Below are 21,367 nucleotides of genomic sequence, written 5' to 3' on the forward strand. Positions count from 1 at the left end.
AGTTTATTCAATAGTCATGTTATATCACTTACGGTTTAAAACTAATTTTTATTAAGCAAAAATACTATAGAACATGTATGTGACACTTAAATAAAGTTGAAAGTACAAACTTGGTAGATGACAATGTAACTTTAACTTTTGGAAAATAGATGTTGTTAACTAGTGTTTTGGGACCTCTAAAATCAAACTTGACGTTAAGATAAGCTCTTTTCGTTAAGTCGGCAAGCACTTGAACGATTGTTAAAATATCATTTTTGACGAATTATATTGAGCGAAATAGTTAAATGGTGCTTAAATATTTTGCTCCTCCAGGTTAGTATAGGGTATGGACTATTACATGAAGTATTTATTGGTTGAAGTTAACAAGGTTTAGATCTATTAAAAATTACGACAAAAGAGTTAATGGTGACTTAGCCTCAATTGAAATCCTTAACTTCTTAAGTATGGAAAAGTAGTAAGACAATGCTATTTTGACATTTAATTTCTAATAAAAATGTTTAAACACTAGTCGCACGTTTTGGTATTGTTAATTGCATAAAAACGAGTGCTTGAGCATGGCATGGGTCGACATTGTGTTGGATGTCATGTTGTCCACTCTAAAATTGCCCTAACTTCACTAGAACGCGTTGTGAACCCTGATTCGGTGTTCGATTCGTGAACCGGTGTTCAGCGTGACGAACCCATGTTGGCACCTCCCTATCTCCCTTTCTGGTCGCTCTCTAGATGTGAGGTTTGCTTCGTTAGCTAGATGTTAGTATCGACTTTGGGTTCATAGAGTTGGTTGAGTCTTCATCGAGTTGGTAAGTAGTTTTTGGCCCTCTTTAATAAGCGTGCATGTCACCATTTCGTCCATTTGGCCCCGTGGGCACGGTCGCCTCGCGCTCATGCGCAGCTGGCGCCGGGCTCGGTCTCGGGCTGGTCACGACCTTTTTCGGTGCTCGCACTATTTTGGCCAGGGAACTCGTCGGTGACGTGGTGACTCGCCGGTGTCCATCACAGAGCGCTGCCGCCCCATCTCGGGCGCACGTGGCCAGGCCGCCACAGCGCTTCCCAGCTTCAACTGTCAGTAGGGTGTACACCACGGTGAGCTACGGATGCTTCTCCGCCATCTCTACCTAGCCGTGAGGGCGTAGACTAGCTAGAACAGTCACGCCGTCGCCGCGGATAGCCGCTTGCCGCTGCAACTCGCGATAGTGCGCCTCCGAGTCCCTAACCGCCACCCATTCTTGCGTGTTTAGCAGTAGATGGTTGCCGGTCCCTTACTTCCGTCGTAGCGAGCCTAGTTGGCCTGGCGTAACCGCTGTTGCCACCGATGTGCCGCGCCGCCGCGCGCGGGCACACCGAGGACCGCCCCATTACGAAGGCGATGTATTCCGGGGTGCTTTGGGCAAAACTCGAGACTAGTGGAACAGTGTTGCATAGTGTCGTTTGAATTTTTAAGAGTACGAGCCCTCTTTTGCAAAATGGGCAGGCGCGTGCGGGCTCCTCGCCGTGGGCCGCTTGGTGGGTCGGCCTGCTACGTGCGTGGCCGCTTGGTGGGCCGAATCGTTGGCCATCGGCCCTTTTCTTTTTCTAAATCATTTTCTAATTAGTTTTCCAAGGTAAACTTATAAATTCAATATAAATTTGTGTAGTTGACCAAAAATTATGAAACCAATTTTGTTAAGTTCATAAAATCATGATCTACCTGCTAGTGTACTTGGTTCCCATAGTTCTAAAATATTTCATGGCTGCCTTAAAAATTTTAACATGCTCTAATATTATTTAAGCGTAAACTTGTAGGAATTTTCATGATAAATTGATAATAGTGTTGACTCTGAAATTTTTACAGTAAATTTCTAACATTATTAGGTGCTCACTATAATTTTTGTAGCTCCATAAAAATTAGTTTGTTAAGGTAACTAAATAAGCCCTAGTACAAAAATATATAATTAATCAATCAAATGTCAAAAATAATTGAGGGTTGTAGAACGAAAATATTTTCTGAAAACAAGCCTTACTTGGTGACATGGATACGTAGACTAGTGCGTAGTCATTAAGCTAGCTCGTTAGCTCCTGGAGCATAATCGTATTATAGAGTTGCAGTTACCATTGGTTAATTGCGTCTCTGCGTTGAATCCACGAACAACGATGGAATCGTGGAGATGACCGGAGTAGCGGAAAAGATGGTGACTTAATGATCATGCCACCAAGATGAAAGTTAACTTGGTTATATCTTACCTAGGCAAGCCCCGGTGCATAACCCCTATTATTCTGTACTTTATCTTATGCTTATACATTAAGTTTTAAGAAGTTGAATGAAAACCACTTGCATATATATATCCTTATCCTATGAGTCCTACTAGTATATCAGTATCGTATAGATTGCTATACTATAGGACCCGGTAGAAGTCGAGTGATTACCCGTCACTCATGAGAGATAGAAAAGATATTATTGTTGTTATTATATTACTATCACATAGAATATATATGAATAATAATTAGAGACCGGGCAGAATGATACTTTGGATCTGGACTTGGTTAGACATTTGAGCGAGGCTCGGATTACACTTGTTCTGCCTATGTCGGATAAGGACCGGCCGTTGTATTGGATTCTAGTCAGGTCACAGACTTATTATCCTGAGCACATACTTCCTTATGGGGGTGGGAAGGCTCGTTGCTCTCTTGTCGTGGGTTCTGGCTCTTTTTGGACCGACTGATTGGAGACGGAGATGGTGGAGGTCTAAGCACCACACTGAGTCCGGGACTCAGGTGTGGGGGTTTGGAGTCCAAGTTTGGACGGAGACCTGGACCCCTTGACAGGAAAGTGGTGGGTTGGTCCTGCTTGTGCCTGGGGTACAAGCGGGACATGTGTTTCAGGGTACTCAGCTGTGATACATTGGTTCGTAAATTGTCATGTGATACGGTACGACTTGGCTACGATCTAGCACCGTAGTAAGAACTGAAATATGAAAGATGGTAAAATAGTTCTGATTGCTTACCACCTGCTTGAAAGTAGCATAGGTGCTTACATAGAATAGTTAGTTAATGAACTAATGGTGACTGCTAATAAAATTGAATATAAGGACACATGTTTAGTAATGCTCCTGCAGATGCAATAAATCCACAAGCCAGATAGCCTTGTATATCATTGGAGTCTTTTCTTTTCTTCTGACGGGTAAGTCTTGCAGAGTACAATTGAGTACTTAGGGTTTGTCTTACCCTGTTGCAAGTGACAGATGGATGCTAGAGCTGACACTTGTATGCGGAAACCTCCTGGTGGGCTCAACGAGGATTTTCTCAACGTTGCGGACATAGAGTTTATTTAAAACTTCCACCCAAAATATTTTACAATGGAAAAACTTATAACCTGTTATGATGTATATAATGGATCATTATGTTAATGTTTTACTTGTCATTAAATGATTTTATTTCCGCTAAAACTCTGATAACCTAGTTATATTCCACTGTTATAAACAATAAATATTATACTCTGATGTTGCACGGAAAGTGATGTAAGAAATGGCTAAAATGTTGTAAGCTTTATTCTCCTATTTATGATCCTGTTGAAAAATATGGATTTTTGGGCTCTCCCTTGGGGTGTGCTCGACAGAACTGCCTGATGTATCTCACCTTCGGGGTGTTTAATGTCTAGTGGAAGACAAGCGCCTCCATAAGTAAGTTATTTCGGGCGGTTCTGCCACAATAAGAAAGTTTGACCTTCACGCAACTCATAATGTCCTTCTTCTTGGGACGGAGGGAGTACTTCAGAAGTACGACAACTTACACGTAAGTTGTTGAAGGTATGACAAATGTAGCGACTTTCTGATCCGATTCAAGATTATGATTTTGACAACTTTGATAATAAAGTTATGACTATATAGCTTTCCGTGGACGATAATAATAGAAACACATGGAAATGATTTTTTTTGCGAATGACGTGGGAATAATTATTGATGTATCTTTCTAGGATTCGACTCTTAGTCGTTTGCCTAAGGGTTAGAATGAGGCACTCCACTGGAATTTTAAATTTTTAATCTTACATGTGCCCTTTATGATTTTGTACAGACCAATGTTGTAAATATAATTAATTCAATTAATATATTTTCATCATATTGCAGTATCTTGGTATAATTTTTGTATTCATGTACACTTTTGTCACACTAAAACATGATACTTTGAGTTAGAACTTGTCTATACTTACCCTGTTCCAAAGTAAGGCCTCTTTGGAATTACCTTGTTCCAAAGTAAGGCTCCTTTGGAACACAGGATTGAAAAAAAATACAGAAATAGGAAAAACATAGGAATAGATAGGAATACATATGTAAAATATAGAAATGAAAAATATAGGAATGTTATAGGTATAGGTGTTTGGATGGACCACAAGAAAAACATAGGAACAAGAAACAATGAGGTTGGAGTGGATGTTTTTTTCTATGATTTTTTCTTGTGAAATCAAAACAAAGGAAAGTTTTCTATGTTTTCCCCATGATCATTTCGTGTGAACCAAATAGTGCTACAGTAATTTCATCCATAGAAGTTAAAATTCTACATTTCTTCTACAATCTAAAGGGGTCCTAAATGATATTTTAGCTACGAATCTAGATGTCTAGATTCATAGCTACAAGGTTATTTATTTGTAGGATGGAAGAGCAGATGTTTCCTTGCTTTTTATCAACCGAGCGATACAAACCCAATGGCCGGGATGATTATGCTAGCTCTAACATAGTTTCGCCCAACCTTCTTCCTCAATTGCTATGAGAGGCTTTCTTATTTATTTGTTTGGCTCAATCAACTATCCACTCAAAAAAAAGTCTGGACTGCAGGTCCAGTTAAATAGAGTCCTCCACTCAAAAAAAAAACAGAGTTAAATAGAGTCCAAGGAATGCAAAGAGAATTTGGATAATCCAGGCTCTAGTGGGCCCTTCCCTCTCTCGCTCGCTTTTCCTTCCTCGGGCGCAGACCAGGCGAGTGCCGCCGCCCTCCGCTAGGTCTTCGCAGGCGACGAGCACCCACCGGTATGCACGATCCTTCTCCACCGAGCACCCCAAACCCTAGCGTAACCTATCTGTATTCGGATCTGACCCAATTACAACATCATACCTACCAACTTCAAGATTTTCTGCAAAAATTGTCCACCCCTCCCATCGAGATTCTTAAGTAAACCAGGCATCAACTCTTGTGTACTAAGGGCATGTTTGGTTCTTTAGCCACCTCCTAAAATTCCTATCACATCGAATGTTCGACACATATATGCAGTATTAAATATAGATTAATTATGAAACTAATTATACAACTTACGACTAATTTACGAGACGAATCTTTTAAACATAATTAGTCCATGACTTGACAACATGGTGCTACAGTAAACATAGTGCTAATGATAGATTAATTAGGCTTAAAAAAATCCAGTCTTGGAAATTGAACCTCCATCTATGTAATTAGGTTTTATAATTAATCTATATTTAATGCTTCTTACTAGGCATCTAAATATTTGATGTGACATAATTTTATGAGCCACTCAGAACAACAGCCCCTAATTCTGCGAACAGAATGCCAGCAGGTAGCATGTCCAATCTTCTTTAACCTGTTATACACATGCCATGCTCATCTACCAGGAGGGGGGATCGTTCTTGGCACAATGGAAGGAGGAGGGCCACCAGGGCCATCCCAAGCCATCCCGGTTTCCGGAGACGCGTACTGCAACAGCTCCACTGCGCCCGTGGATGCTGCCGGCAGCAGCTCGCCGGCCGTCGGGCGGAAGCTGCTGTTCCGGCGGATGCTCATCGGCGTCAACGACGGCCGCTACTTCCACGGCCTAGTTCCACTGCATCGACAAGCACGGCAACATCATCCTCCAGGACGCCGTGGAGTACCGCAGCGCCGCCCGCCATTGCTCGCCTCCCACGGAGCAGCGCTGCCTGGGGCTCATCCTCATCCCGGCCGCCTGCCGGTCGTCTTGCCAGGTTGATTGCTCCGTTGAAGAGAAGATGTCGCTCCTGTGTTTGGAATGAATTGTGCTTCTGAAGATGCTATGCATAGATTGCAGCCAATTCTGTTATCTGAACGGCTGCATTTTTTTTATTTTATTCATGCCATTATAATTTTTTATGTTTGGAGAAACGCTATTACTATTCGTCTATTTTAAAGCATGCCATTATAATTTTTCGTTTTCCACAAAAATGTCACTGAATACGTATGAACACAGCCTGGGCCCAGTTACAGGCGTATACAAAGACGTATACCCCTGTCACTGGCACGCGGGCCCCACATGTCATCTTCTAATTCCTCCTCTCCTCCTCTCTCTCTCCATCCCGACGCAGCCACGGCTACGGCGAGCAGCAGCACGTCGGTCAGGCCGCGAGCTCCGCGCCGGCCGCGTCCTCGGCGCGCTGCCCGGGCGGTGAGCTCCGCACCGGGCGCGTCCTGCTGCTCGGCTGTGGTGCTCTCATCGTCGGCTGCTCGCCCACATGTCATCCTCTTCCTCTCATTGTTCCAATGAACTCGGCCATCGAATAACATCGTCGCGGGGAGGGGGACGAGGGCGCCGCCGGCGAGGGCTGTTCACGGGGAGAGGTGCCTGACCGGCAAGGGCCGCCCACGAGCAGGAGCTTCGCCGGCGAGGGCTGTCGAGCTCCGCCGGCAAGGGCCGCCCATAGGGGATGAGTGCGGCCAATGAGGGCCGCCTACGGGGAGGAGCTCCGACCGACGAGGGCACTCGTTCTGGTGTGGCTAGCGAGGGTCGCCAGCCGAGGAGGGGCATCGCCGACATGTGAGGGCCGCCCCGCGGGGGAGGAGAACTACCAGCGCCGGAGAGGGTCGTCGCGGCCACACTGGGGATCCCACCGGGGAGGAGGCGCCCAGCCGGCGTTAGGGCAGGACGCGCTGCGGGGGAGAGGAAGAAGAAGATGGCATGTGGGGCCCTGCGTGTCAGTGACAGGGGAGATGAAGTATACGTCTTCATATACGCCTGCAGCTGGACCCAAGCTGTGTCCATACGTATTCAGTGGCATTTTTGTGAGAAACGAAGAATTGTAATGGCATGCTTCAAAATAGACGAATAGTAACTGACGTTTATCCAAACATCGAAAATTATAATGGCATGAATTCAAATAACCTGTTTTTTGTTGTTGTACTAGCTAACATCTTTGAAGAACAAAATTGGTGTTCCTATTTTTAAAGAATTGTGTTCCTATTTTTAAAGAATTGTTTATTTGAAACTATTAGGAAGGGCATGGAAGGAGTTTCTAGCTATTGAATGATTATTACATGCAGATGTGAAGTGCTTCATGCATGAGCATTTCTATTTTCTATACTATGATGTAGAGTTAATTTTCCATAGTCATTCCAGAGCTACAACAACAGAAACAGGAGTTCAGAAGAGTGCATATCAAAAGAAATTACAAATTGTTCAACTAGTGAAGGCTGAGGCTGCAACACTAGAAGCAAGAGCCTCTGATAGGGAATTTAGCTTCAGGACTTGTAAAAAGAGATGGGGAGAAAATCTGTAGTACATCAACTGCATTCAAACTCCTGAAGTTTAATTACAAAATCATTGACAGATAACCTCGGCAAGAGCAACTTTCACCGCAAAAATGTAAATGGTAGCAGTATAGCTATGTTCTATTTTAAACTTAAAAAATTGTGAAAGTAACAACAACTTGCAATTAGATAACAATCTTCTTTCTTGTATGATCTATGACAGTTCAATCCTGAAAATTCAGAACTCTGTAACATCATATTTGGGTCTCAGATTCGCTTAAACAAAAATAGCAGTACATATGAAGCAAATCAATGGCTTCTAGCAAAACTTAGTTTACAGTGTGAGCCTTGACACTACCCAAGTTTGCACAACTCTTAAGTGAAAGCCATCAATTAATTGACATCTTCACCATCAAACCATTTTAGACAAGGAATGAGTGTCACGACAAGAGTTCTGAGGTTCTCCCCATCAATTAATTGACATCTTCACCATCAAACCATTTTAGACAAGGAATGAGCGTCACGACAAGAGTTCTGAAGTTCTCCTTGCTGGCAATTTCATTTCCTTTGATATCAAGCTGTGCCAACTTCAGAGATCTAAAGAACCGTATGGCGTCCCAGTATTCCTCCACGTTGATATTTACCTTCTGGTACTCTTCAAAAGCTTCACTTGCTTTGATTTTGTGTGAGAATGGAGACGAGCAGATATACCGTGTTGTGTCAATTGAGTGAGCTCCAATCTTGTTGAAGGATAAATCCAGAACTTTCAATGAGATTATCTTCATAAGGGGTTCAAGTGCTGTGAAACTACTGATCTGGTTGTTGCTAATGTTCAAGAACATAAGGTGCTGCAAAGCCTCCAAACCTTAAAAGAACAAAATGTTAGCATCCCAAAGCCACTGTTTCTCAAATCTTATCCTTCAGGCATTTGCCAATGACTAAGCCAATTATCTCATAAATAGAAATTAGTTTAATATAGTTATCAGTTCTGCAACTGCATTTGAGAAGCTATAGCAGACCAACTGCATTTGAGAAGTTAATTCACAGGCCTTGTTACACAGTTAAAATATCATAATTTTTTTTTCTTGAAGTGGACATAAGAGAGATGATTCAAATGCTAACCTTCGACTGATCTAAGACTATTATGGCTTAGGTCCAGCATTTGAACCCACAACAAGCGTTCAGCAAATCCAATGCGTGTTAAAGACAATCTGCAAAGTTGCACATGATTCAGGGGAGCTGAATTTGGTTGAACCTGAACTGAACAGTGATTCATGAAAGTCTCCATGTCACATGTTAGCTGCAAGGAAAAGTTAAGTTAGACAGCAGCACATTATCCGTTAGCAAAGTCTCTTCAAACACTCTTTATGTTACCTTATCCATCAGGACTAAGCTCCGTTCATCCTCGTAGTATTGCTTATGAGATGGATCCAGGTGAATCAAGTCAGTGAAGAGCCCCAGAGCCTCTTCACAGTAACCCTTCCTTTCAATTAGAGATCTTCCACGGGATTTTATAGCAGCACAAGCAAGCAATAGCCGGGCTAATGTCAACTTCCCAAACTTGCTGGAAAAGAGAGTATGCTATGAGAATGAGGTTATAATTATGAAAAAGCAGCTTCAGAATGAATTTAGAGCCTAACCTATTGTCATCAGGTAACTCTCTGAAAAGATCTATTTCCTCGGATAGTCTTTCAAAATGCCAATTTGAGTCCTGTTCAACCAAAGCGCTAGTGATCTTTAGCAGATCAACAGGGATAGGATCATGGTTTCCATGAGACTGGAAGGATTCTGAGCAATTCCAGGCAACTGGCTTATCAAACAGATCTAAACCCTCGGCTGTGTCATTGCTAATCAGTTCAATGTCAAATGTAAAATGCACAGGACTATTGTAGTTAGAGCCACTTCTAGACACAATGTCATCCGAGCAGGGTATGTTCACTTCAACAGAATATTCCTGCAAACTGCTACATTCATTGCTAATTTGGAGATATGCGGCCCAACAGTTAGAATACCCAGAGTCTGCCATTGTGAGGGGTCTCCATTGAATATCCTTGCTGAACTCCAAATCAGACTTTAAGTTAACACTTGATTGATTTAATCCTTTGACAGGCTCATTAAAATAAAGAACAATGGGTACAGTCCTTGACCAGATGGATGAAAGTGTGTGCTGCTCAACTTTTTCCTTGATCAAAGAGGAAGTGAGCTTTGCAGCATTAGAAGGCCATGAAGCAATCAGCTGGGGGTTATCTGGACTAGACGTTTGAGCTAAAAGCCAGAGGTGATAGAACCATCCACTTTGGTCACTTGGATCTGTAAAGAGAGCTTGAGTAACAAGTTCAAACTCCTCGGAAAAAATCTTCTGCTTTGACTCAAAACCTTTGCTCTGCTGGATTAGTAGGTTGGACAGAAGTATACTGCCAAAAAGGTGAATGAGAACGAAATTGCAGCAAATATATGATTTTAATATAAGTACCAAAACCAAAAAGTAAACATAATAGTACACATTGAGACAAATAGGACCAAGGGTAATACAAGGAATCAAAATATCCTTTGCCAATTACAGGAAGTAAGCATATTTACAGCATATCGATTTACAGTACAAACTACATAAGACTAAACACACTGTTTCCATTTGCTGTTTAACATGAAATGTAATCACATTATGACATTACTATAAAGTGGCAGCTCAGTTTGCCAGTAATTACTGCTTATTTCACTACAGCTGAAAATTAAAGGTGGAGCAGACTACATTTTCTTCACTCAAATGGCTGTTACATCTATTTTCATTAACCATAATCCATGGTCACCAAGTATAGGTTTAGAACAAAAAATTCTAACATCACCACATGGACATATGAAAAAGTCAGAGTAAGCATTTAGAAAGAACATCCATAAATAATAATTGTATACAAATCATCCTGAAAGAATCAACAACACCAACAACACCAACAAAGCCTTTAAGTCCCAAACAAGTTGGGGTAGGCTAGAGTTGAAACCCAGTAGAAGCAATCAAGGTTCAAGCACGTGAATAGCTGTTTTCTAAGCACTCCTATCTAAGGCTAAGTCTTTGGGTATATTCCATCCTTTCAAGTCTCCTTTTATTGTCCTCTACCCAAGTCAACTTCGGTCTTCCTCTGCCTCTCTTCACGTTACTATCCTGGCTTAGGATTCCACTACGCACCAGTGCCTCTGGAGGTCTCCGTTGGACATATCCAAACCATCTCAACCGGTGTTGGATAAGCTTTTCTTCAATTAGTGCTACCCCTAATCTATCACGTATATCATCGTTCCGAACTCGATCCCTTCTTGTATGACCGCAAATCCAACGCAACATACGCAATTCCACGACACTTATATGTTAAACATGTCGTCTTTTCGTAGGCAAACATTCTGCACCATACAACATAGCAGGTCTAATCGCCGTCCTATAAAACTTGCCTTTTAGCTTCTGTGGTACCCTTTTGTCACATAGGACACCAGATGCTTGGCGCCACTTCATCCACCCTACTTTGATTCTATGGCTAACATCTTCATCAATATCTCTGTCTCTCTGTAGCATTGATCCTAAATATCGAAAGGTATCATTCCTAGGCAGTACTTGACCTTCCAACCTAATATATTTCCTCCTCCCGAGTAGTAGTGCTGAAGTCACATCTCATATACTCAGTTTTAGTTCTACCGAGTCTAAAACATTTGGACTCCAAAGTCTCCCGCCATAACTTCAGTTTTTTATTCACTCATGTCCGGCTTTCATCAACTAGCACTACATCGTCCGCGAAAAGCATACACCAAGGGAATGTCCCCTTGTATGTCCCTTGTGACCTCATCCATCACTAAGGCAAACAGATAAGGCTCAAAGCTGACCCTTGATGTAGTCCTATCCTAATCGGGAAGTCATCCGTGTCTCCATCACTTGTCCGAACACTAGCCACAACATTGTGGTACATATCCTTAATGATCCCGACGTACTTCGTTGGGACTTTATGTTTGTCCAAAGCTCACCACATAACATTCCTTGGTATTTTATCATAATCCTGAAAGAATGACCATAAATAACAATTGTATACCTACGATTATGCCATGCCGAGTAATTACTGAAGTTCTCACTGATTTTATCCATGGTATACTTTAGCTCCTCCTCATCTGGCACGCCCATGAATCTTGCAAGGAACCTGTAAAAGGGGGGAATCAATCCAAACGGACTATCTTGACTGTAATCTCCAACAACAGAAACCTACCTTCGGTAATTCCATCCATGGAAATTCCTGGCGTCCACCTTCAACAGTTTATCCAAGAGGCCAAACTCACGTTTGAAATCCACGGGCGCTAGCTTTTGGTTTAGCAACCACTTCCGGTGATACCAAGCCCCATAGGACTTTGGGTTCTGCCTTAAAGCAACCTCAACCTTCGAAATTCCAAATTTGAACATCATCTAAGTAGGCAATTGCAATGGGCGCCAGAAACGACTAAAGCACAAAAACACAAGACCTCCACTTCTAATTGATACAATAGTGTTGATGGATCAGAGAACTAACCACTCTCAGCTCATCATCAACAGCAGACTTGATGGCCTCCGGGTCAGAAAGCTCCTTCACATTGTGCTGAAACGCAAGCTTCCGGTAGTTCCATGCGGTGTAGGCCTCTGGATTTATCTCGAGCAACTTGAAGCTCAGCCCAATTGCCTCCTTGGTGTACCTACAGGCCCTAGCCATTGATCAAATAAGTCCAGTGTGTTATCAAGCACTACTCCGGTAGACTGAATTTGGGATCTTTACTTTGTCGTCAAGGAAAAAGGGTGAAATTACAACTGGGATATGGCATCCAATCTTTTTCTTTGCTATATGACTGATTAAACGACAGATAATTTGCAATTATATGCACCAGGCCAGGTAATGAGGACCTCCAAGAACAATGAGGCAACCGCGGGCCTTCATAGCTTCAAGAAAGAACCAGATAACACAGCGTGAACGAAGCAATAAAAATCGCATCATTCCTCCGCAGGAAAATCGCCAAGCCATGAGAGCTAGCCGAAGCTCTATCATGCTAGTCCTATAGGTTGCCAGAAACGACCGGTGCTAGATGGAGCAAGAAGAGAGGGAGGAGGGTGTAGGTACGGGCGGGCGGCGGCTTACGTGCGGGCATGGTGATTGTGCAGGACCTGGGCCTGGAGGTCCCGGAGCTTGGCGGCTTTCGCTGACGCCGCCTCCTCGTCCTCAGGCTTGGCTGGGCGCCGCGGCCGGCCGTGCATCGCCTCCTCCCTCCGTCGCCGGCGCCGCGGGTGCGGGGGTTTGGATCTCGGGGAGAGCGGCTGTTCACCCTTCCAAGTAGGCCCCTTCCTCGAGGAGATCCCGTTAGCCAGGAGGAACGTGGATAAATTTGTGAGAGCTGTTCGAAAAAAAAAAAAAAAGAGGCGGAGCCGGATTTAAAGACACGTGAACGGAGCCGTACGTGGAATCTGGATAAATTTGTTAGAGAAAAATACTTTTTAAAAAAAAGAAGCGGAGCCGGGTTTAAGGACACGTCAACGGAGCCGTAGCGGGCCAATACTCGTGCTGCTGTCGTGTACACTTAGCTGGGTTCAGATTTGCCCGCACCACCGCCCTCCTCGGCGGCCGCCGCTGCCGTCGCCCCGGCGCCAGCTGCAGTGGTTCTTCGTTGGAGCCGTCGCGCAACACACTACTATGCGCTCCTCTCTTCTTACCTCGACGGGAGCCGCTGGCACGGCCGACGGGTGTGACTGACAACTGGCGTGCAGGTGCATCACTGCAGGCTGCAGCAGCGGCAGACGAAGGCGGGATGTTTCTATCTGATATTCTGATGCACATAGCTCAGATCAACGCATCTCAATTTTGTTGGCGACAACAGAAACGAAAATGCTGGAAACTGGCAGTTCTTGGCTCATGGTCGAATCTGTCCCAGAACAATCTATTGCCCGATTGCCTAGAAGCAACAAATAACAGTTTACAAGGTGATCAGATCATCCCTACAGCTCAACAACCCTGTCTCGGTACAGCGCTACACGGCTTACACTGTAAGCATTCCAATAACTTTATTTGTTTTATTGATTTTGAAAGGAGGAAAATTTGCAGCGTAACTTCAAGATCACTCTTCATCCTTGCCAGCATAGTAATGTCTGAATGAGCACGAGAAGTCTTTGAGTTCACAGCCATCCTCGCACAGCTTTCGGTAACTGCAGAGAGCACCAGCTTAGTCGCAAAGCAATGGAGAGGGAGTAATATCTTGTTCTACCAAGTGTCATCTCATGAAAAGACAAAAAGAGGGCGAAAGTGTTTTACATTTCAAGTGCCTCGGAACCCATAGGGCATTTGAAGCCAACTCCAGACAGCAGAAGCCATGGCCAAATCCAAATCTTTAGCCTGCAGAGAGATGTAAACAGTGAACAAAGTTTAATCTGGTACTCCACTCAAGCAACCTTTCTCTATGGGAAATCAGTAGGAGACTAACTTATCAGTACAAGCTACTCCTCTGTTCTAAATTGTAAGTTTTTCTGGCTTTTCAAGGTACATAGCTTTTGCTATGCACATAGATTAAATACTAGTAAACACTGTTCCCAAGCAACTCACTTGTATATTCATAAGAGTATAATAGACACATCAACTCATCCTTAGGTAAAGTAATTCTGCTTAATATTCTACAGTAGAATTTGATCAAGTGTCAATTTGTACCATTAGTTTGGAAGTGAAACCACCGCTATAGTTCCTTGATGATGGTACACCTTCCATAACTCCAGGAACTGGATTGTATGTATCGCTGTTGAAATCGACAAAAACGAAAACCACTTAAAATTCAGATGATGCAACATACAAGCTGAAGCTAAAAAACTAATCTCCATACTTCATGACACCCAACTGAATCATGGTTGTTACACTTCCAATTCTTTAGGAAGCAAATCCCAAAGTCGCAGCAGCTTAGACCGCAATAAGATGATTAGATGAGCAAAGGAGACAATACCTACTCCAGCAGCGAGCGCTTGAACAGTTGAAAATGTCTGTAAGAGTGGTTGCTTTGATCCCAAGATTCTGACCAAGAGCCAAGGCCTCGGAGACCCCAAGCAAGCTGATTGCCATTGCCATGTTGTTACATATCTTTGCAGCCTTAAATACCCAATATCAAGAGTGAGCCGGAATCATCATCACACTGAGAATTTTTTTGAAGAATGAAGGTTAACAAAACTTGCCGAGCCATTTCCAGCCCCACCGCAGTAGATTGCCTTTTTCCCCATTGCGAGAAGTAAGGGCTTGGCTGCTAAATATGCTTCCTCAAGACCACCCACCTGTACATCATTGCTTGAAACAAAAAATAAATATCAATTTCTTCTATCTTAATGTAATAGTTTTTTAGTCTGACCAAACAGCTACAAGTTATTATGATGAAAAGCAAGAAATAATACCATGAAAGTTAGCTTGCCAGCTTCTGCAGCAGGAACACCTCCAGACACTGGAGAATCCAGAATCATAGGGCTTTCAGCGTAACCTGAACATAGTATTAATTGATGCCAGTAACAGAAATAATTAGCATTCATTTAAACTCAATTGAAGTTTTTACATCACAACTGCCAATAGTAGATTATGGCTCTAATGTTATATGGTGGAACTTAACCTTTCTTTTCTTTTAAATGGCATCTTGATATGGCTGTCGATATCTTTCTTGATGTTTGTGGATCAACTGTTGATGAATCTATGTATAACCATGGTCCCAGGCGTTCGCCCCCAAAAAGCAAGCCATTGGGTCCATTGTATACATCTAAAACCTGAAAAGCATCCATGACCATCCTAAATCAAAGTTCCAGGAAAATAAGCTATATTTGTAAAGATGGTTGGATATAGGACATGCTACACAGAAGGATAATTACCGTCTACTTCTGATGTCATGATCCAAATGGTTGATCAAGAATTGATTTGACAAGAATAGGAGTTACAGAAACAATCTACTTACATGAGAAGATGAAGGAAGCATGGTAATTATGACATCACTCGACTCTGATACTTCAAGTGGAGACTGTTTTGTGGGGATTCCATCGTCTGAGAATTTCTTCATTGAATTTTCATTTCTGATAGATAGATTCAATGTTTATCGAATGAGAACCAGAAGAAAAAAATCAATGAACTCTGTGACCCATATCATGAACAGTGTATGTAAGGATAGGCAGGAACTTACATATCATGAACAGTCACTTTGTATCCAGCCGTGATCAAGTTCCTTGCCATATGGGAACCCATGTTCCCAAGTCCGATGAATCCGACATTCTGAAAAGCACCAGCGACTCATGAAAACCAGCATTGCACATCGCGATGCCCATATCTACCTTAAACAATGACTAGATGAATTGAGTCAGAAAAAAATGTCAAAGCTTCTTCCTTTTTAATTAGTCAAGGTAGACGTTGCAATTATAGTAGAAGTAGTCTGTGAAGCCAGAAAACCCCATCTAGACATCATGATTCGTGGATATGGATAGTCACCTCCAGCTGAGATGGAAATGCAGCAGAAGAGAAACCCCGGAGGCAGCTCCAGCCCCATCTCTGCAACTTTGAGCCGACTCTCCATCCGAACCCCACCATTGCCTTCCGCAAGGCTGCAACAGGGGGCGGATAGGGATAGGACTCAGCTTGTGCCGCGCAGGAGAGGAATCCGCAACCGAAATTTACTGATGCAGAGAAAGGAGTGGGAAAATGAATTTGATTGCTGGCAACAAGATAAACCAATCCATCCAAGCAAGTTATGATTCGTTACCAGCGAAAGCACTAGACCCAACCCGACGCAGTCCGCTCTGATTCAATCCACTACCAGTACAGCGGGGGCAGGAGGGGCAGGGGCTTCGGCGACGATGGGTGCCCGGCGTGCTTGGGTGGAAGGAAAGCTGGAAGAGGGTTCGGTGGTGTGGGCGCCGGCGCCGCCGAAGAGGAAGATGGAATGGGGTAACCGATGCTCTCGTGGTTGAGAAAATTGCATATTTGGGACGCGTTTAGCAGGTTTACGACCGCAATGGTTGCTTCATAAAAATAACCCTTGATTTTTATGACATGGTGTGTATTTTCCCTATTTTTTATCTTTATACACGTATTTGCCATCTAAAAGAACATCTTTGCCCTTCTGTGATTTTTGCTCCTTCTGTTCTCGTCGGATGTACGTACATACTTCATGGCCGAGACCGGTGTGCCTGGGCAGGCTTCGTGGCCGCCGCCGCCAAGCCTAGGGCCGGCGCGGCCAGTTCGCGAGCGGGCGCGGCCAGGCTGGTGTCATCCGATCCTTCCATAGACGCCGCGCGTCCGTCGAGGCAGGTCGCGAAGGGAAGGGCGGCGCGACTTCGTATGATCGGGCGCGGACAAGAGATATGGGACATGTCAATTTCACAGAAGGGCAAATTCGTCCATCAAGGCCACAAATACATGGCCAAATACCACAAAAGAGATAAAATACACATAAGTCAATGATTGGAGTTCCAAAACTGCTAAGCGCGCGATAATTAGACTCCCCAATGTGCAATTTTCTCTACGTGGAGGTAGTACTAACTGAGTTCCTCGTTGCTCGTCGTTGAGCAGTTTCAGCATCCGTAGCATACACACACGCAATTGGGAATCTTTATAAAATCAAGAAAGCCTTTTGCCATCAGTAGGTTATCCACACCCACTCCACTGCGTTATCCAATTAGCGCCATGTTCGTTTGACTTACAAACCGTATTTTTCAGTTAACAAACAGTATTTTTTTCTCACAACAAATCAGCCAACAGTATTTTCAACCATAGCTTATCAGCCAAGCGAATAGAAAATAGAAAGGGACGGACTGTTCTGCAGTCGTTGATTCTATCGTGTTAGTCGCTGAATTCTTACTCTTGGTAGTAGCAGAATTCTTACTCTCATCGAGAGAGGATGACACTAGAAATTAGAGCAATTTTCTGGTTTATTTCTCACGCAAATGTCATGCCAACTTAAGGGGTTGGAGATACATATTTATAGGCCGCTAGCCAGCCAAGCATATACCAAGATGCCAAGCATATGCTGTCCTAAATGCTATCCTAAAACTATGCCAAGATGCCAAGTATATGCTGTCCTAAATGCTATCCTAAAATAGATACTGTCTTAGATGCTAAGATGCTGTCCTAGCCAGTCAAGGATGTTGTCCTAGATGCTAAGATGCTGTCCTAGCCAGTCAAAGATGTTGTTCTTGATGAGCAGCAAGACCACCATATGTTGCAGCCCCACAAAGACCAGCCAACACAGAGACTTATCCCATCATTCTCCCCCTAAGTCTTGTGCGTCATCTTGTGGGAAAATTGAATCATCCCGGTCCAGGAGCAGAGCTCAAGGAACTTGATCCTCCCAAGAGGCGTGATAAGCAGGTCCGCAAGCTAGTCCTTGGTGTTGATATAGCTCGCCTTAATGCTCCCTTCCTCCAAACAGCATCGGATAAAGTGGTACCTCACCCGGATGTGCTTACTCCGTTCATAGAAAACGGGGTTCTTTGCTAGGGCCAGAGCGGACTTGCTATCCATCCTGAGCTCCACCGCTCTAGTGTCTCTACCGAGGAGATCACCAAGCAGTCGAGCGAGTCAGAGCGCCTGAGTCGAAGCGGTGGAGGCCGCTATGTACTCGGCCTCGCAACTGGATAGGGCCACCACCTGCTGCTTGATCGACTGCCAGCTAACGAGGCACTTGTCGAGGAGGAAGAGGATCTCACTCATGCTCTTGCTGGTGTCGATGTCGCCGGTGTGGTCGCTGTCGCTGTACCCGACGAAGTGTGCCGCCCCAGGGCACCTAGGGTAGTAGAGGCCGTGGTCAAGAGTCCCCGCAACATAGCGGATGATCCTCTTCACAGCCTGCTGGTGCTCCGTCGTCGGTCGCTGCATGAACCGACTAACGTAGCCAACAGAGAATGCCAAGTCCGGTCGTGTGTGGGCGAGGTAGCGAAGGCTCTCCACAAGACGTCGATACTACATAGCGTCCACCTCCTCCGTCGTGCTGTCGTGGCTCAGCTTTAGCCTCTCCTCAATCGGAGTGAGAGCTGGGTTGCAGTCGGTGAGCCCAGCTAGCTCAACGACACGCTTGGCGTAGACGGTCTGTCGAAGCGTGATCCTAGACAGGCCTGTCCTATGGGGGGGCAGCCTGTGCGATGCCCATGGGCCCATAAGGCTAGGGGCCCATAAGGGTATCCATGTGTATACTGTATAGTAGATGCTATCAGCCCATATGCCGACAAGGCAACAGTGTATACCAACAGGCAACAAGCCTGCGTATCAATTGGCGGCTGAAAGAAGCTTCTCCAAATTGAAGCTAGTGAAAAAAATTTTGAGGTCAACTATGCTACAAGAAAGATTAAATGGCTTGGCTATGTGCAGCATTGAGAAGGATATTTTAGATACAATTAATCTTGAAAGTGTTCTTGAAGATTTTGCATCAAGAAATGCCCGAAGACGCTTTTTAAAAAAGCACTGAAGCACCGTAGTTTTATTTGAGGTAACCATCATAGTTATTTTGCCGTTTTTTATCTTCTTTGATGTACTGTTACCTTTTCAAGAAAAATTAAATAAATGCTACAAGTTATATACTTTAATCGTCCTATTCAAATACTACATTGTCGGGCCCTTAGTGTCTTACTGGCCTAAGGGCCCATGAAATTTATGGGATGGCCCTGATCCCAGAGTCATCCTGGTGCACCTCGATTCCCAGGTAGAAGGGGAGAGGCCCCAGGTCACTCATCTGGAAGGTGGCCTTCATCTCTTCCTTGAATGCTGCCACCTCCGCATCCTTGGTGCCGGTGATCACCAAGTCATCGACGTAGACATCCATCAGCAGAGCATTTCCTCCACTGCCCCGTCGGTAGATGGCCGCCTCATGCGGGCTTTGCTCGAAGCCCATCCCCTTTACCGTGGAATCCAACTTGGCATTCCACGCCCTCGGTGCCTGCCGCAAGCCATAGAGGGCCTTGCACAGGCGGAGCACCTTGCCCTCCTTGCTGGGGATCGCAAATCCCGGTAGCTGGTGCACGTAGACCTCCTTCTTCAAGTCGCCGTTAAGGAACGCCGACTTGACGTCCATGTGATGAACACACCGGCCCTCCTGGGCAGCTAGCGCAAGGAGGAGTCGCACAGACTCCATCCGTGCCACGGGAGCAAAGGCATCGTCGAAGTCGACCTCCTCCTACTGCACGAAACCTCATACCACCAAGCGAGCCTTGTGCTTGACGATGGTGCCAGTTTCATCCCTCTTCAGCTTGTACACCCACTTAAGGGTGATCACGCGGTGACCACGAGGAAGGTCAGCAAGCTCCCAGGTGCAGTTCTTTTCAACCGCATCCATCTCCAACTGCATCGCGGCGCGCCATGCCGCGTGTCTCTTGGCCTCTGTAAATGACCGAGGCTCGCCGTCATTACACGCAAGGTGCAACTATGCCTCCAGGTCGTGAGGCACCAGTCCCGGCACCGGCTGGTCACCGAGAAGGTTCTCCATCATACGGTACCGCAACGGCTCGCCATCATGGTACGCGTCGATGTGCTCCTTATCGTGAGAGAGCGGAGTAGCGAGGTTAACCGGGCTGTGCTTCGACATGAGCTGGTGTGGGAGTAGACATGCCCAGAGAGGTGCCTGTCGATGCTAGAGTGTGTGGCGGTGCTGGCTATGGTGGAGCCGACGAAGAACTGATCACAGCCGAGGTCCTGGCTGGAGAGCGTGGTGCTGTCGGGGTAGCAGGCGCCAGGGTCGGTGGAGGCTCGGGGACTGGGGTAGACGCGCTCATCGAAGAAGAGCTGCCTACTCCCCTAGCTCCCTCAAAGTGGACGTACTCGACAGTGAAGTCATCGTACGTCGGAGCCAAGCCATCGTTGTGGGGTGTACGACCCCGGATACCCATGGCAAACCACATGGGCTGCGCCCCTTGGGGTGGTCCAGCCCACAAGAAGAAGCCTTGCGGGGCACGACTCTGCTCGGCACCTTCCGCAAGACATCGGAAAGATATCCTGAAGATACTACGAGTTCTGTTAGGATATGTATGATCCCGAGTTTCCTGTAATCAGTTATTACTTTCTGATTATCTCTCAGATCTAACCGACTTGTAACCCTACCTCTCGGACTATATAAGGCGGGCAGGGACCCCCTCTAAAATCATGGTATATCATACGATAGCTAATACAAACCAACAGACCACAGGAGTAAGGTATTACATCATACTGACGGCCTGAACCTGTCTAACTCGTGTGTCTTTATTGTCTTCTTGTTCTTGATCTCGCGCTCCTCTACCGATCAATCTATCTTCGTGGGATACCCCTCGGAGGACTGCCGATGATAATATGTCAACAGTTGGCGCGCTAGGTAGGGGTCTACATGCTGTTTCCTTGTCGAACAAGATGGCTTTTTTCATAGGCTCTTCGTTCCTTCCACAGCCTGGCCAGATCTTCACGGTCGAATCCATCTCGTGGGTCATCAACGCTGACGGAGTCAGAGAGCTCCTCGAGCCAGAGTAGATTGTTTCTGCGCCGGCCACCCATGCACCTGTAACTGCAGATCCAATCTCAAAGGAGATTCTGAGGTCCCTTTCAGCAACAACTCACCATCCGCTTCCTCGCTACCAGAGGAGGCCGATCAACAACGACGATCTGATCGAATCCATCGATCGGGTCGAACTAAAGCTCACCGATTATCTCTCCGTCGCCAAATTGGCACTGGACACTTAGGTTCAGCCCTGACCACCCTCCGATCCAAATCTCTCGGAGGGTGCTCGTCCAACTGCAAGGGCTATGGCCCTACCCTTCGGATTCTCCAACACCACCGCCGCTTACTAGCACACCCTAAGGGGCAAACTAGCCGACCAGATCGCTGTCTAGCTCCCGCCGGCTGTCAACACACTACACTTAGGCTGGAGCCCTGGGGCGCACCTCCAGACCATCCCGGAAGA

The 21,367-nt window shown here is 45.2% G+C and overlaps 1 protein-coding gene and 2 pseudogenes across 1 annotated transcript; 1 reads left to right on the plus strand and 2 right to left on the minus strand.

Annotated features, from left to right (window-relative positions):
• The first annotated feature begins 5,611 nt into the window (after positions 1–5,611).
• Positions 5,612–6,088, plus strand: LOC136519721 (uncharacterized; annotated as a pseudogene).
• Positions 6,089–7,646: 1,558 nt separating this feature from the next.
• LOC136520472 (geranylgeranyl transferase type-2 subunit alpha 1-like) lies at positions 7,647–12,834 on the minus strand. Its single transcript, XM_066514016.1, has 8 exons — positions 12,594–12,834; positions 11,997–12,156; positions 11,700–11,866; positions 11,529–11,633; positions 9,102–9,875; positions 8,836–9,025; positions 8,584–8,761; positions 7,647–8,326 (listed from the first exon to the last, which is right to left on the minus strand). Exons 1-8 carry the CDS (start codon positions 12,707–12,709, stop codon positions 7,935–7,937), a joined length of 2,082 nt encoding a protein of 693 aa, XP_066370113.1. The 5' UTR covers positions 12,710–12,834; the 3' UTR covers positions 7,647–7,934.
• Positions 12,835–13,362: 528 nt separating this feature from the next.
• Positions 13,363–16,437, minus strand: LOC136521686 (probable 3-hydroxyisobutyrate dehydrogenase, mitochondrial; annotated as a pseudogene).
• Between the last annotated feature and the right edge of the window lie 4,930 nt (positions 16,438–21,367).

This window comes from Miscanthus floridulus, chromosome 18 (genome assembly GCF_019320115.1).
Source record: "Miscanthus floridulus cultivar M001 chromosome 18, ASM1932011v1, whole genome shotgun sequence".
In the NCBI taxonomy this organism is placed as follows: domain Eukaryota; kingdom Viridiplantae; phylum Streptophyta; class Magnoliopsida; order Poales; family Poaceae; genus Miscanthus; species Miscanthus floridulus.

Bases quoted from the DNA above. Each gene is read 5' to 3' on its own strand.
- LOC136520472 (XM_066514016.1), bottom strand. From the start codon at position 12,709: ATGCACGGCCGGCCGCGGCGCCCAGCCAAGCCTGAGGACGAGGAGGCG. The intron at 11,867-11,996 runs GTTAGTTCTCTG...GGAATTTCGAAG, and splicing joins TTGATGATGAGCTGAGAGTG to GTTGAGGTTGCTTTAAGGCA. The intron at 11,634-11,699 runs GTAGGTTTCTGT...CCCCTTTTACAG, and splicing joins CATGGATGGAATTACCGAAG to GTTCCTTGCAAGATTCATGG.